The 15234-nt window shown below is 48.2% G+C and overlaps 2 protein-coding genes across 2 annotated transcripts; both read left to right on the top strand.

The window, feature by feature from the left end:
- Window positions 1–1124: 1124 nt before the first annotated feature.
- On the top strand, window positions 1125–9990 carry Pmar_PMAR024532 (helicase, putative; the record flags this gene model as incomplete). Its single annotated transcript, XM_002767291.1, has 38 exons — window positions 1125–2694; window positions 2743–2844; window positions 2891–2955; window positions 3006–3067; window positions 3118–3248; window positions 3294–3427; window positions 3630–3757; window positions 3806–3964; window positions 4012–4082; window positions 4133–4239; window positions 4286–4405; window positions 4562–4723; window positions 4773–4880; window positions 4931–5053; window positions 5102–5215; window positions 5263–5358; window positions 5429–5496; window positions 5542–5674; window positions 5736–5927; window positions 5971–6056; window positions 6102–6256; window positions 6570–6660; window positions 6723–6849; window positions 6901–7056; window positions 7134–7207; window positions 7256–7339; window positions 7383–7470; window positions 7520–7568; window positions 7619–7743; window positions 7789–7893; window positions 8381–8524; window positions 8556–8681; window positions 8735–8829; window positions 8876–8945; window positions 8990–9121; window positions 9174–9352; window positions 9402–9639; window positions 9874–9990. The coding sequence occupies 38 exons, from the start codon at window positions 1125–1127 to the stop codon at window positions 9988–9990; spliced, it is 5886 nt and encodes a 1961-aa protein (XP_002767337.1).
- Window positions 9991–13066: 3076 nt separating this feature from the next.
- Window positions 13067–15164, top strand: Pmar_PMAR024533 (hypothetical protein; the record flags this gene model as incomplete). Its single annotated transcript, XM_002767292.1, has 7 exons — window positions 13067–13107; window positions 13311–13461; window positions 13509–13736; window positions 13780–13935; window positions 13982–14044; window positions 14090–14194; window positions 14485–15164. 7 exons carry the CDS (start codon window positions 13067–13069, stop codon window positions 14740–14742), a joined length of 1002 nt encoding a protein of 333 aa, XP_002767338.1. The 3' UTR covers window positions 14743–15164.
- Between the last annotated feature and the right edge of the window lie 70 nt (window positions 15165–15234).

Genomic DNA, 15234 nt, shown 5'->3' on the forward strand with positions numbered 1-15234 from the left:
CGTTCACGGTACCTACGCCACCGTCTGCTTGATTCGAAAAGAGGTCAAAACACCCTTACTCAGAGACATTTGAATCTCTACCGAGAGACCTCGTCCTGTCACTCACTACATTCTCCCTAGATCGAGTAAAGGACGGTTCATTTCCAATAATCCCCCTCATCATCATCATCATCGTCCCGTGGTAGTTGTCTCGCCCCTTGGGGATATTTGGGGACCATCTGCCCCCCCACCTTCCAGCTGGGAGGGAGGGGCTTTAATGTTCATCTTATCATGTACATGGTCTTGAAAAGGTATATTTCGTAGGTCTTGGGAGGGGCGGCTATGCCACAGGTAGGCTAAGATATGCCTCCGTACATATGAGCAGATGAGTAAAGGTCTGTCGTAACGGTATGATACTGTTATTGTTCGGCCTCGCTGTCTATTTATTTTGAAGGCATATTTCTTAGCTCTTAGTGAGATCAATTCTGTGGGGAAGGGGCGGCTATGCCACAGGTACGCCAAGATATGCCTCAGCGAAGTCAAATTCGTAGGAGCACGCCTAGTTGTGGCGAATTGCGGGATATTTTTCGAGACTCTATTTCGGGTTTTCGTCAGGACTCTTGAAGAGCTTATCTACCGAAGCCTTAAGAATCGCCAATATTAACAGCACGCTCATCCGTCATCATCCACTTGATGTTAGTCGAGACTTTCCATAGAAGTGATTCATTAGTCGTCATCAAACCCTCCAGGACGGCCTGTTGCCTCCGTTTCAATGTATTTCTCTGCAACTGTAGCCTTCCTATGCTTATGCCGATGATCCACACAGTATCCCGTCGGTTGGAAACTGCCTTATTATTTAAGCTTCCCTTTGAGACCACTCCGGTTGTGTTCAGCTAAGTGGTGTGATTGCATGAGGAAGGTAACGATGATGAAACAACCATCTTTCAATACTCCCCATAGGCCTATATGTTAACAAAAGTTATTATGCTCCGGATGGTTTCAGTGCGAGGTGTTGTAGCCCCAGGTTCGATCCCCAGGGATGTCATTTTTCTTCTCATTATTCAAGGAGATCGCTATCACAGTGTCTACCGAGATCATGTCAGATCATAAGCTTCGATAGGTTTCTCTCTTTGCAACCTTTCCCAATGTCCGATTTTGACGTAGCCTCGTACAATGGTGGTGACGATGACTTGTATGATGACTTCGACGCTGTCGAAGGTACCGAGACCGCTGGTGCCGAGTCTGGCGAGGAGAGGGAGCTCGCACTGGACCAAGGGGCGCGTGGTCGAACCTATTGGGGCTTCACATTGACTGATGACGCCTCGGCCGCTGAGGCTCTGAGGAATTGGGTCTCGTACCTTCCTGCTACTCAGATTGATCTGGTATCTGATATCGGTGACAGTAGAGGCATCTATGTGGTGCATATGGAGAGCCTCCTCATCAACGTATTACAAACTGAAATGCCCAATTTCGATAAGCAGCCGATCTTTGCTAAGGCCTTATTCTCTATAGAGCGATGCCTTTCCATCTTAGAGGAGCTTCGAGGGACTGCTGGTATGCGATTGGTGTTCTTTGATTGCTTCGAGGTGTTGTATCGGACCAAGGCGAGTGTCTACTGGACACTACGAGAGGCTCTTCGTCTGCACCTTCTCGCGACTAAGCCCGCTTTGGTCAGGGTCTTCAAGGACTGGGTCAACGACTCTGCTTGGACCGCCTTTGTGGAGGAGCAGGGCGTGGCGTTTATGGTTTGCGGCGATAATGATGTGCCCTTCGTTGCCCCAGAGGATGATGAAGGGCAACCTATGATGCCCAGCGATATGGTAGAGCTAGCCCCAGGGCTCCTACAGTGCCTAGCTCTTGATATGGTTACGAAGCATCAAATTCGTGTGGCGATAGTGAGCACGATGGAGAGGCGCGTGCATAGGCTTATGTCGGTGACCATCGGCCCAGAGCGAGGCCACCCTGAAGTCCTTGCTAGGGTCACCCCCGTAGTAGAAAGTCTATTCAGCACTCTGAAGGATGATGATGATGATGAAGACGAGGACGAGGAGGATCCTCAAGCGTTCGTAGAACAGATAGAAGGGGCGGTTGAGGACTATACTAAGCAGTTCGGTCCTGATGGGGGAGTTCGGGGCTTCATCACTCGAATCGGTCTGGAGCAAACCCTGCAGGAGTGCATATCTCTAGTGGAGGAAGAGGAGGATGAGGAGATTGCGAATGGTCCGATTGAACTGTGTTTGGTTTTTGCCAAGGTCGTGGCGGCTTGTGAAGTGTTGCTGGAGGAGATGCCTCTTCATGCTCGGTCGCATTGTACATTTTCGGACGAGGCATTCACGTTGGTCTCCTCTGGGGACATCTCTAGTGCGCTGGACGATTTCTTCGTGAACTGCCGACTTGTCCTCACGCCTATGGCGGACTACATGAGGACTAACCCCGAGTATATGGCAGGAGTTGGTCTGAAGAATGATATTTCCGATATGTTCGATTCGAGGCTCTTCCGAACGGTCCTGTACTTGGTCCTTGCTGCTCCCGAGAAGGACGGTGTCACATTTGACCTCGGGAGGATCTTTGGTTTCCAGGGAAGGTCCTTAACCACCTATGAGAGGTATTGGAAGTCTATAGTCGGCGATATTGAGTTCCCCGACTCACTGGCTGCGCACGCGGAAGATTCCTCAAAGGCGGTGCTTTCGATCAAAATGGAAGTGCCATGTGCAGGTGAGGGCTTGAGGGCTTTTATAAGGGGGCAAAGCTCTTCTGTCGTAGATGAGCTCCCGAAGGAGCCGGCTGAGGCCCCAAGTCCCGTGCTAGTCCAAACGACAGTGCCGTTGGTTGATATGATAGTGAAAACGGCGAAGGACCCTAAGGGTGAGTTTGGGGTGGGTGTTGGTTGTATTTATTTTGTTGGTTTTAGTGGGCCAAGCTTTGACTAAGCTGGAGAGAGATGAAGTGGAGGTTCTGGGGGAGGAGTTGGAGGATGTAATAGTAAACGTACAAGGGCTCAGGGGGGATTGTGAGTTGACTTTTAGTATCCGCAATCGCAGCCGTTCGACTCGGTAGATGCCCTGTTGAAGAAACACGAGAAGGGAAAGTAAGAGGGTTGTTGAGGAGGATGGGTCGGCATAGTGGGGAGGGCTTCAGGTATACGATGGATAGCAAGTGGTTGGAAAAGCTCCCTCCTCATAAGAGAGAGGCTGCGAGGAAGAAGTTTGAGTTGAGGATGAAACAGAGGGGGATGTATTCAACTCATATGTATTCGAAGTCGCTGGTTGGTAGGCTGCTTGGTGGGCCCTAGAGGGTGTTGAGGGCTTTGCTAGGTGCGGACAAGTTGCATCACCCCATTGTTATGACGGAGGAGGAGCAGAAGGCTATGAAGGCAGCGAGTGATAAGAGTACGCAGAAGTTCAGTGCGAAGGCTCAGCTGATCAAAGAGAAGAATGAAAAGCAGGCGGTAGGGAAGTTGGGGGGAAGAGTCATGGAGAAATATATGTCTGCTCTTCTCGAAGTTTTGTGAAAATCCACAGAAAACTCTGAGAAATTTACGAAAATTTCTCAGAATTTTCATATTGTCACCAACACATGTAGTTGACAAAGTGTATACGTTCCTCGGAAGGGGGGGGGGGGGGTGATGGTGGGAAGATGGTGGTTGTCAGTTGGAGAAGCAGAACGCGAGAGATAAGGAGCAGATGGAGCCGCTGTTGGTGAAGGCTGAGAGGCTTGGGGACATGGGTGACAGGCCTCCGCGCGAAATTGAGAATTTCCTGCTGGACCTTGTTGCGGGGTAGGGGGGGGGGTATCTTTAGGCTCTTGCTGATTGGATTCATATTAGGTTCGGAAGGATCCTCGATAGCTTTGACGGCTTTAATGGTATTTCACAGTCGGTGAAGCTCCGCGAGAATCAGATGGTGGTGTTGTTCGCGGTAATCGACAATTTGAGAACAGCGTTGAAGACGGTCGGGAGGGCTCTGGAGATTGATTCCTCTGAGGCGTAAGGCACCGTTCTGGCCGCCTTTGGTCTTTGGTATTTCCTTATAGGTATTTGTTGGAAACACGACGACTCGTTGCACGGTGCATCAAACTTGTTTGTGATGTTGTAAAGGCATTTGGTAATATCTTGGCGAGTTGGGGAGGCCCTTGGGGAGCTTGGGGAGTTTAGGTGGCGATATGGGCCCTCATCACATCAAGAAAGTGCAGCAACTGCTCCAGACGGTGGGGGCCAAGAGGGTTAATAAGAACGTGTTTATGTTCTGGAAACAGCATAGGGTGGGTTGGGGTAGGTCTTGTGTGTTGGAGGAGAGGAATTGTGCAGATACCCGTGTTGGAAGAGAAGATAGCGGAGCTTGAAGTGGAAGCGGAGGCGGCGGCTAAGCATGAGAAGAAGAGTAAGAAGAAGGCGAAGGAGAGCGGTGATGCTAAGAAGGGCAAAAAGGTGGGCTGGTGGTGACGGGGAAAAATGGAAAAATTTTGTTTTCCTCGAGAAATTTACGATCGAGTTCGGGTAGGAGTGTGTAGAAACTGGGGGGAATTTTCTATTAGGAATATCGTAGTCACTAACATGCGTATTTATTTTCATATTGATGGTCAGGGTAAGAAGGGTGTACCGGAGACCCCAGAGGAGAAGTTGGGGGCGGCGAAGGAGGAGTTGGAGGATATTGATGAGAACTATAGTGAAGTCCGCAGTAAAAAGGTGGCAGTTGATGTTATTGGAAAGGATGAGTATTTGTTTATGCTGTATCATATGGGCCAGGTGAGGGCAAGAGTTGGGCCTGTTTTGAATCTTACGTGGTTGAACCTAGGATATGGATCGTCCGGTTGGTAAGAAGGCGGATGATCGTGTGTTGTTCAAGCCCGATGAGTGGCAGAGGCAACTACTAGATGTGGTTGATAAGAAGGAGTCGGCTTTGGTGAGTTGTTCATGCGGCCGTACAGGACGACGCTTGTCGTCTTATCGTAGGTGTGCGCCCCTACCAGTAGTGGTAAGACGTTTATCTGCTATTATGCAATGGAGAAGGTTTTGAGGCAAAGTCACGACGGTGTTGCTGTTTATGTGGCTCCGACAAAGGCTCTGTTAAATCAGGTTAGCCTAGGGGGGTGAGGATGATGAGGATGTTGAGGAAGTGCTCAGGTCTCAGCTGAGATATATTCGCGATTCTCCTCCAAGACTTACCCTAGTACGGTTAGGATTGAGCTTGCTGGAACCTTCGCGAAGGAGTTCTCGGAGTACCCGATGAGTTGCCAGGTGCCGTTGCTGGGAATCGAACCGGCGACCTCCATGGTGTCTTGCAGGTCCTCGTGACTATCCCGGAGGTGTTTGAGCAAATCATGTTGGCGCCGTCTCAAGCGGAGTGGGTGAAGAGGCTGAGATATGTCATCTTCGATGAGGTAGGTCATCTTCGGACCTAATCTGTATCTTATTCGGTGCGACCTAAGATACCCGATAAATATCTTTCAGGTCCATTGCATTGGTGAGGCGGAGAATTCAGCGGCTTGGGAGCATCTAATGCAACTAACACATAGCCCGTAAGGAGTCTCTACTATCACTAATACTACCACTATTGGTGACAGTTTCCTGGCCCTGTCTGCTACAGTCGGCAACCCCAAGGGCTTCTGCAACTGGCTCAACAGTGTAGCAGCTTCGAATCACGGCCAGAGGGTTCATTTGGTGGAGTATAAGGAACGTTTCAATGACTTAAAGAAGGTGAGAGGCCTTTTTCGACGTTGATGTGGAGGAAGTGCGGTATGGTTGTCTTGGTCGTCAGTGGGTGTACATATCGGGCTCGGGGCTGTTCGAACTGCACCCGATAGCGTGCTTGACGTACCTTGATGTGAATGACGGTTCCCTACCATCTGATTTGGTGATGACCCCTGAGGAGGCAGCTGAGTGCTATGTCGCTCTCAAGGCTGTCATGCTGGATCAAAAGAAGGACACTAGGAGATCGGATAAGGATAGGGTGAGTATGAGAGGTGTTTATGTGGGGGGAGAGGTTTTTTTAGGAGCTCATACGTTCCCTGTTGGAGCCCTTGGAACCTAAAATTTTCTTCAAGTTTGTGCGTGGGTGTATCAGCAAGAGACAATTCAGGTGAGAATTATGGTGATGGTGAAATTGGGAAGATGTTGAAATCAGATGGTATGAGAAGCAGTTGAGAGCAGCACTGTCGACGATGTTGAGGGAAGGTGTATGTGATTATGAAGACTTCAGCGATGTCGTGGGTATTCTGCGTAACCCTAGTGCTCGGGGGAATCCAGTCGAGGAAAATAAGAAGTGGAGAAAGGTTGCTGGTAATAGTGATTGTTACGGTTGTTATGATCGTGGGAGGCGTAGTCGTGGGATGATCTAGAGTGTGGAAAGGCAGTTGACTGTCTGAGATGATGACCATGCCCGTAGTGTGTATGGGAGGCTCTAGTGTATCGTACTTGCTAGAACCTGAGATATCCCTTCCTCGCAGCTGAGTTTCCTCACTAATCATAGGAGTCTATGTACGTGTAGGAGTGTTCAGAAACCAGCAAGAAATTCTTATCAATAACGCATGTGGTTGACCGTATGCATATTTTCACATATGTATTATCTCTCCTGCCACATGGGGTGTTTTAGGTGAGGAGGATATTTTGTCGACTGATGCCTCCTCTTGTGGTGATGAGGAGACAGGGGTTGATAATGATGGAGTTGATCATTTGGCGCCGCAGTAATACCGTCGGGGGGATTTGAACCGGGGTCGTTGAGGTGGGAGTCTTGTGTCTTATCCAGTTTATCTGAACTTGGTCGAGAAGCGACCTATCTTCGTCCGGCACGTACTATCCAGCTCATACGGGATCTGCAGGAGCTACACCTCCTACCTACGCTTATCTTCAACTTTGACCGACACGACATTATGGTGGGTGGAAATTTGATTTTCGAGCGGCCGTGTTTATTAATTTTCCTCTAGGCGATGGTGAAGAGATGCACTCAGTACCTCGCTAAGCAACAGTATGCCAAGTATCACGGTAGCGAGGAGAGGGACCATCGAACTAAGATGGAGAACAAACGCCGAATGGAGGTCTACAAGAAGAAGGTCGAACAGGTGAAAGTGATGGAAAGGATGGTGAGCATGGGGGGGAGGCCTTGGATGATGTGCCCGAGGGGTGGTATGGAGAGAATTTATTCTTTTGTTTTGTGCAGAAAGCGAACGATGAGGATTTCGATCAAACGGTGTTGGACGAGTTGGTGCCGAAGCCTATCCCCGTTGAGGAAGAGTAAGATAGCAAGATTTGGCAAGATGTTGGTTTGTAACATCATTGTAGGTATGATCCTGAGTTTTACTTCTGCGGTGTGAAGGCTATGAGCGATCCTGATGTTGAGGAACTTATAAAAAAATTGGAGAGAAAGTAGGAGAGCAAAAATGCAGGGACGACCTCATTCTCCTTGTAGGTCCTCTTTCCCGAAGGTGTACATCGATGCGTTGAGGAGAGGTATTGGTATGCATCATGAGGGGTTGCCGGCTAGCTTTAGGAAAACTGTAAGGGGAGTGAGGCAGGACGTTGGGAGGATGAGGGTGTTGTTGTCAGGTTGAGATCCTCTTCCGTAAGGGCTTCTTGCAAGTGGTTGTTGCTACTGGTAGATCATCGTTGAGGTGTGTTCGGGGCTGTGAGGGGCTGTAATGTTAGGTACGCTAGCGTTGGGGATTAACATGCCCTGCAAGGCGACAGTCTTCGCGGGCTCATCGGTGGAGTTGAATGCTCTTATGTACAGACAGATGGCCGGTCGAGCTGGAAGAAGAGGATTTGATTTGGTAAGGCATGCTCGCATGCTGTTGGGACACATGACGTTGTGTCAGTTGGGAAACGTCATTTTCTTCGACCTACCATTCAGCGATATAAGGCAACTCCAAGGGAGCCACGTGCCGTTTTTGAGGGGAGACTTCTCTTTAACGCCGACTCTGGTAAGGAGGGGGTTGTTGACGAAAGTGGAAGGCATATCCTCGACTGTGTGTGCGCAGCTATACAAAAATATGGCTCAAGCATGCTTTTTTTCTATGGAGGGTAAACCTTTTTAACGGAAAAATGGCGGTTCCTGGAATTGAACCCGGGGTCTCTGTGAATCAGTTGAGTCTGCGGCGAAATAGGTTAGCATAGGATTAGTCGCTTGTCGCCCATTGAGTTGCTTCGTCTAGCCGTGGCTGGGAAAGTAGGTGAGGAGAGGTTTGCATTATTATGCAAAGACATTATTCGACGATTTGCTTTCCACTGCTGAAGCTTCGCTATTACTGATGTTTTACTGTCTGGCCTTATGACTTAGAAATGCCAGCCTTTATCAGCTGTAGCGTTGCTGTCGTTGATTAGTGCTCATTGCTTTAGGATTGTATCACAGTTGAAGGCTTGTAGATCGGGTGCTCTCGCATCGAGGAGAGGGGCGATCGGTGGTGTTAGGTCCTCCGAGCAATCCAGTTGAGGCAGCGTTTGAAGGCAGAGGGTCGGCTCACAGTAGAGGCTGATAGGGCTATTATGACGATGATGACGAGGGCCTTGTACAGTAGCGAGATGAATCTGGCTAATGAGGTTTGTTATGTTAAAGTTGGCATGCATGGGAGAAATGTGTCCTCAGACGGTCGTGCTCTTCCGTTACACTGTGGACTTCCTCTTGAGGGAGCATCTTATTCGGCCTAATGGTGACCTCATCGGCTTGGCCCCGGTGGTGACGGCACTGTTCGAGAGGGAGCCTGATAATCTGGTGAGGAACTGCAAGGATGGGGTTGGTGTTGTTGTTGGAGGGTCGGGGCTTAGGTGCTGCATAGGCTGTTGACGATGCCGGGCTTGGAGGAGATATTAAAGCGATGGAAAAAGGAGGAAAGGAAGGCTGATGAGACTACTCATGCTACGTAAATGCTCGAAGCGGTTGGTCCTGTGTGAAGGGCGATGGTGTAGGTATAAGCTACTACAAGTACTCTCTTGCTTTGTATTGCCATGGCCACAGCTACGACACGCTAAGGATCGGGTGAGAAGGAGGGGCGTGAGAAGTGGTGGTGATGGTAGTGGTAGGTTATTGAGAAAAGGAGGAGGCATCAGCCGACAGCAAGTTGCCCGGTGCTCTATATGAAAGATCTCGAGCCTGAGTTCCGAGAGCTAGTTCCAAAGTATAACGCTGCTGTTAAGGATGAGCTACTTCGAATGGTAGGGGGGAAGGGGTTGTGGTCAGCGAAGGAGGAGGAGTGTTTATCCATAGGCTGTGCTGAACTTCAAGATGAAGGGGAAGGTTGCCAACGATGAGCGCTCGTTTGAGTTGCCATTTACTCGTACTGAGTTCCGTCGGTCTTTTGGTGAAGACATCTGGGCTGATGATTCCGCTGTGATGGGAGCTCTTATTAAGTCTAGGGTGAAGTGTACGGTACGTAGCCCCTTCAGGTGAGGTTGTTTATCGGTGGTTTATAGTGACATATGTGGTTATCTTTAGTGCTCTCGATGGATCTGGTGATGCATTCGAGACAGTTCAAGAGTTGATTCGTAACTGCCGACCGGGTTTCTCGATGGACCTGGGCAAGGTGCCTTACGCCCCCTTTGGTGATGGCTACCTGTCGAGTTACATCACTGACTTCTTTGTCCATGGACGGTTGGAATTCCTGCAAAAGGACAATCTGCTGGGGGCATCCGAGAGCTGGAGGGTTGTGCATGATTGGGTGGAGACCCTCGAGGTGAGTTGTTGGCCTATGGAATGTCATTGTCGGGCTTTCCATGTGTTCGTCGGGGAGTGGTATGGGGTTTTCAGCATACAGGATTGGGGGTAGTTTCCATGACTGTGTCGGTATGTTCGTGAATTTTTAGTAATCCTAGTTCTTATGAATGAGCGTCGTGTGGGATTCCAAATGAAATTGTCATGGTTAGAGTGGTAGAGTTGGATTAGGGAGTTTATCTTATCCTCCCCTCAGTGGCTGGATACGGTGTTGGAATCGATGACACGATTCGAAGCCCCGACGTTAAAGGCGGTAGTGAAAGAGTTGCACAGCACACTTGACAGGAAACTGTACGACGAGAGCACTAAGTAGGAGGACTGATGATAATCATTGTTGTTGACGACAACAACAACGCTTTACAAGTTTCGTAGTGGTACAGTTGTTGTGTTATGGAGTTGGTGAAGGAGTGGTATGAACGACAACTACACAAGTGGTATTGTTGCAAATTGTATGCGTCAGGCGTATACTCGAATCGACAACACCTTTCCTCTATGAGATGGGCATTCATGTGACTCCTTTCCGGTTTTCCGTGAGGTTTTCTCAACTTAATAACGCAACAGCGAATATGACTCACGTGAATGGAATAATATCACTTATGGCATGAACTTCATAAATAGGCTTTGAATATCTGACTGGGATGGAAAATCGATGGTACCTAATTGGACTCAAATTCGCAGTAGTGAATCAGACCAACCTACTGTAGGGCAACTTGTGGTATCATCGTCCACTGGAATCTTCCTTTTAAACTTCTTCTGTGAATCCGGAATGGAGGCTTCTGAGCTGCTCACTATTGGAAAGCGTGACGCTAATCCTGACAGAGCTTCCATCAGCTCACGAGGTCACACACAATGAGTAATAAACATACATCCACCATACGATGTGGATAAACAGAAATGTGTCATTTAAAAACTACTAACTTCGTTATCTAACAAGCTTGAGGGAATGCCACAAGCCTCACACTGTCACTCCCGCTCGAGAAAAATCTGATCTGTGATTAGCCGACGATTCGCGACAGACGAGCACTTTCTCAAGAGCAGTTGAAGACTCTAGACACTCGAAGTTCAATTCTTCGACGTGGAATTTTCGCTTCATGTGTAAGATGTTTTCCTAATAGCCCTCAGAGGATTTGAAGTAGACTTGAAAATTGATCCCACCTGTATTTCCATAATTATTCCCCCCGGAAAAATATTTGTATCGTGGCCAGGCGTATCCAGAAAACTGCGCTTGAGTCCCGGTAGCAACGGCGCGTTGTCTTCCGGAATCATATGCTTCTACAGCCTAACGTTTAAGAGCGTGTTAAAACAACCCACAAATGACCGAGCAAGGCGTATTCGCGAAAAACGGATCTACTTCATGAATTACTATTGATAAATAACTCCTAGTTCTTTGCGGTCACCCCTATCGGAATCACTGCTATAACGTTGGAAAATACGCACTTGGTTGACCACATGTGTTGCTGTTATTATGAAAATTCCGGGAAATTTTTAGAAGATTCTTTTTGGTTCTTGTACACTCCTACCCGAATTGTATGTAAACTTGCATGAGGAAACTCCTGAGCTCAGCTGAGGAAAGCGATCATATTTCCCAGAGCTGTGCATCACTATTAAAATCAGTGCGGTTTACAGGATTCCGATGTCTCGTTAGGGGCGGACAAAACCATTACTAATTCATTCATAACATTGCATACACCCTTCCACGAGAATCTCACTATTTATCATGATGAAAATATCGTCACGATATTGCATATGGACGATGTTTTCCGAGAGAGTGCAATACCGGTTGCCTCCAGGCAGTCTTGGGACGCACGTTTGCTTTCCTCAGCTGATTATAAGAGTTTCCACAGCAATTCGAAATAGGAGTGTGCAAAAACCAACAAGAATTTCGCAAAATTTCCTCAGAATTTCACATCGTCATCATGTGCATTTTTGAAAAGTTGCCTTACCCTTCTTAGAATGTTGTCATAGCTGAGCTCTCGAGCCATCTTCTGCACAAATCCGGCCTTTTGAGCGTGGAGTTCTTTAGATGTGGGAAGTATCGGATCAGGCTTGTTCCGCAGCTAACATCGTTGAGAGTAGAGGCTACTAGAGTTGTTGCCCACATTGAATAAGTTGTTCATTCGGTAGCCATTGAAATGCTCGCATTTATGCTCGGTCACGTTGTACGGGCGTGAGAAGAAACGGTATGTCTCTTCGAAATCACTGGGGAAGTATAGTAGACGTTTTATCGTCCGTTTGTGGTGAACTTACTCTTTTTCTCTTCGGGCATTTGCTTCTTCCTCTGTGAAGCCGTCGTATTTCGATGGGCGAATGAACTTGAGTCGTTTCTGAATAGCAATACCAGGTTCCCCATGCTTACTGTTATCGGGGCTTACTAGTTTAGTTTGATCAACGTGTTTCGGTACGACAACAGAACGAGCGGGGACCATTGCTGTGTAACTCGCGTATCTGATTCACTACAGTCCTCACTAGAACCCGTCTTGTCACGTATCGAGTGAGTGAGACAATACACCAATAATGTTATGATCATAACGCTGCATTTTTCTCTCATCGGACTCGTCGGAGGAATAACTGTCTATGGTTTCACATGATGTGATCTTGAACGATGTCTTTATACGCGAATATCCATCGTTTCACGCGGAGATGGTATTGCGAGGTCGCTAAGGTTTGAATCAATGGATGAGACCAATTTAAACAACCGAAAAAAACGTCAACAATGCATCACTTGACAACATCAAGATCTTCCGCGTGTCCAAGCTGGGCTCGTTGTAGGGGTTCGATGCACATCCCAGAGATCTGATATGGTTACTCAGAATTAGGTTGCAACCAACTAGCTTGTTCGCTCACTGGAGTTCTCAGTTTCTCGAGATGTGTTCGCTCTTTCTCTACAATGGCCTTCCACAACGTTTGAGCCTCGTTGGCGTTGAATTTCCTGAAGGTTTATAGCCATTTGTTTCACAGGACAGCATAGAGTGATCTCACTTGCTAATCCCAGGGAGGGAGCTTCTGCTACTGGCCTCCCCTGGACATCTCGTTGTATCATCTTGTTTCGTCATAATGATACTAGCAATTAGGCTCGAACTTGAACGATGGTGAAAGTATTGCAAGTGATGGTTAAGTTCGTTCACTCATTACTACGTTATACTATCAGTGATTTTAATGGTCTCACTGGTTAGGGAGTACCAAATGTACGCGACGGTAATTGCGCAGAGCTACTTTCGATTCGTTGAGATCTCGCTCGCCCAGGTGATCGATTTTGTTTTGTGGGGGTCCGTGGGTCGATCCCCGCGCGTGGCGTTTTTTGTGTATTTTTGTCGACAACCTCGATTGTTCGATTACTACTATGGCTAGTACTTGTTGTTGCAGCTCTGTCATCTCCCCCGCCCGCTAACATGCCATCTTCCTCTGTATCGCGCTCACGATCTGGTTCGGGGTACTCTTCTAGAGATGGTGGCAATAAGACTAAGCCCGATGATGGAGGGGCAAGGAGCATGTCCCGCTCCTCGTATTCGGGGAGCCGATCACGCTCGCGTCGGGGGGATAGTCGTGGTAGAAGTAGATCAGGAGGGCGTAGGGGAAGATCTAGGTACGATATAGATAATGCATATCTATTTGACTACTGCTGTTTTTATTGAGGTCACGCTCGTACCGAGGCCATAAGCGTTCGAGTGACCCTCGTCGTAATGAGGACGAAATTGTAAGGCTACGTGATGGCAGTATTGGACGCACCCCGTCGCCCTCGGTTGAGAAGAAGGGTGAAGATGGGTATGATTATGAACAGATGGAGGTAAGTCTAGGGGAAGTCTGGGGTCATTTCCTATGGTGCTAATGTAGGTGTCTAATGCTGATGCTGCATTCGTGTTGGGTCGGCAGGGCCGTACTAAACTGAAGTTGGCTAGAGTGAGCCAAGCTGATATCGAGCTGAGGGAGAAGGTGCAGGGGGATAAGGCGGCAGGGGATATCATTGAGATTGGGGGGACGCCTGAAGTTAGAAGAAGAGCAATCAAGTATATAAAATGTGTTATCGCACAGAGGACAGGGCCTGTCATGGTGGACGAGGAGGTAAGCCTTAGGGGGAAGGGGAGGGTTATTGTTCATTGTTCAGGCTGATGATGATGACGATTTGACGGTGTTGAAGGTCCCTCGTGAAGCTGCTGGGTTCGTCACTGGTGCTGGTGGCTCCTTCTTGAGAGCTGTGGAGGAGGAGTGGAGTACGATTATGTTCTTCGCTGACTTCAATGCTACTAACAAGGACAAGACGGTGAGTAGCTCTCATCATCCGTGGTCGCATGGGAGTGCTTCTACAGAGGGAATTTGAAACCCTGGCGATATTCGGTGCGAAGAGATCGCGACAAGGCGCAATGTTGAAGGTAGCAGGTCGACCCAGTGGTGAGAGTAGAATGTTATGGTGTTAGGTTATGTCAGCGGTTGAGACTAAGATCCCTGGTCATTTTACTAACGATATCGAGCTCACTGAGTGCCACGATGAAGGGGAAGGCATGGATGTTATGAGGCTAGAGGTGACACTAGGTCTGTTATGGTTTGGAAAATGTCTTTATACGGCGTATAGGGATTATGGGCTTCTTAGTGAATGCTTACTATTGTAGAGGAAGGGGGGATTGTATTTGGACATGTGTGTTTTGAGAAAAGTAGAGGCAATAAATTCTAGGAAAAGTGTCGGTGCTGGGGATCGAACCTGGGAGATGTGTAATATACAACAAAATTGAAACTAGGTACTCATGTATGAATTTGTTCATGAGTAGTATCGTGTATGTAATTATTCCGATTTCGGAATTTTTCACCCACTTAGGATGATGAGATTTCGTATGCTTTGGGTAAGAAGGGTGGTACTCGTAAGAAGATCGCGGCTTCTAGCGGAGCGGTGGTGGAATATGTTGGCAACTATGTTCATATTTATGGCACTTTGGTCCAACGGCAGAAGGCCAAGGAGTACATCGATTGGCTGTTCGCCCAGTTGAAGGGACCAGTATGTGTCGATGCTACGGGAAGGGACGACTGCACTATTGTGGATGTCCCGAGGGAATGTGTTGGATATATTACTGGGTAAAAATGCAGGGTGTGGGATTTGAACTTGGGTGATCAACTATAGTAGAATAATAGGTATATAGTAGTGTTGATGATGATGATCTGTTATTTCCCCAGACTAGTCGTCTAAGACCATTCACTCTCATCACTAAGCATCTTCGTGATCGTCGTCGTGGTCATCGTCGTTGGCGTCTCGGGCACATTCGAGCGAACTTGAGAATCTACGCCTTCTCCTCCTCTTCCTCCAACTGTTGAGGGCCACGACGTCTTGGATTTCATCTACTGCATGATTGCGAACTAGTTCTACCAACGCGACGACTTATGGTGACCAGCAAAAGCAAAATCGGGCATCAGCATTATCATCGAGTAGAAATGACCCTGCTGGGGATCGAACCATAGACCTTTCGGCCGCGCTATCCTGAGCCCTTAGAAGGTGGCGGTGAATGTCATGCAGTTGGTCGTCGTCGACGCAGGTATAGGCGAGAGACCCTTGGACGTATTGAAGAGGAATGGG

Source organism: Perkinsus marinus (genome assembly GCF_000006405.1).
Source record: "Perkinsus marinus ATCC 50983 genomic scaffold scf_1104296970858, whole genome shotgun sequence".
NCBI lineage: Eukaryota > Perkinsozoa > Perkinsida > Perkinsidae > Perkinsus > Perkinsus marinus.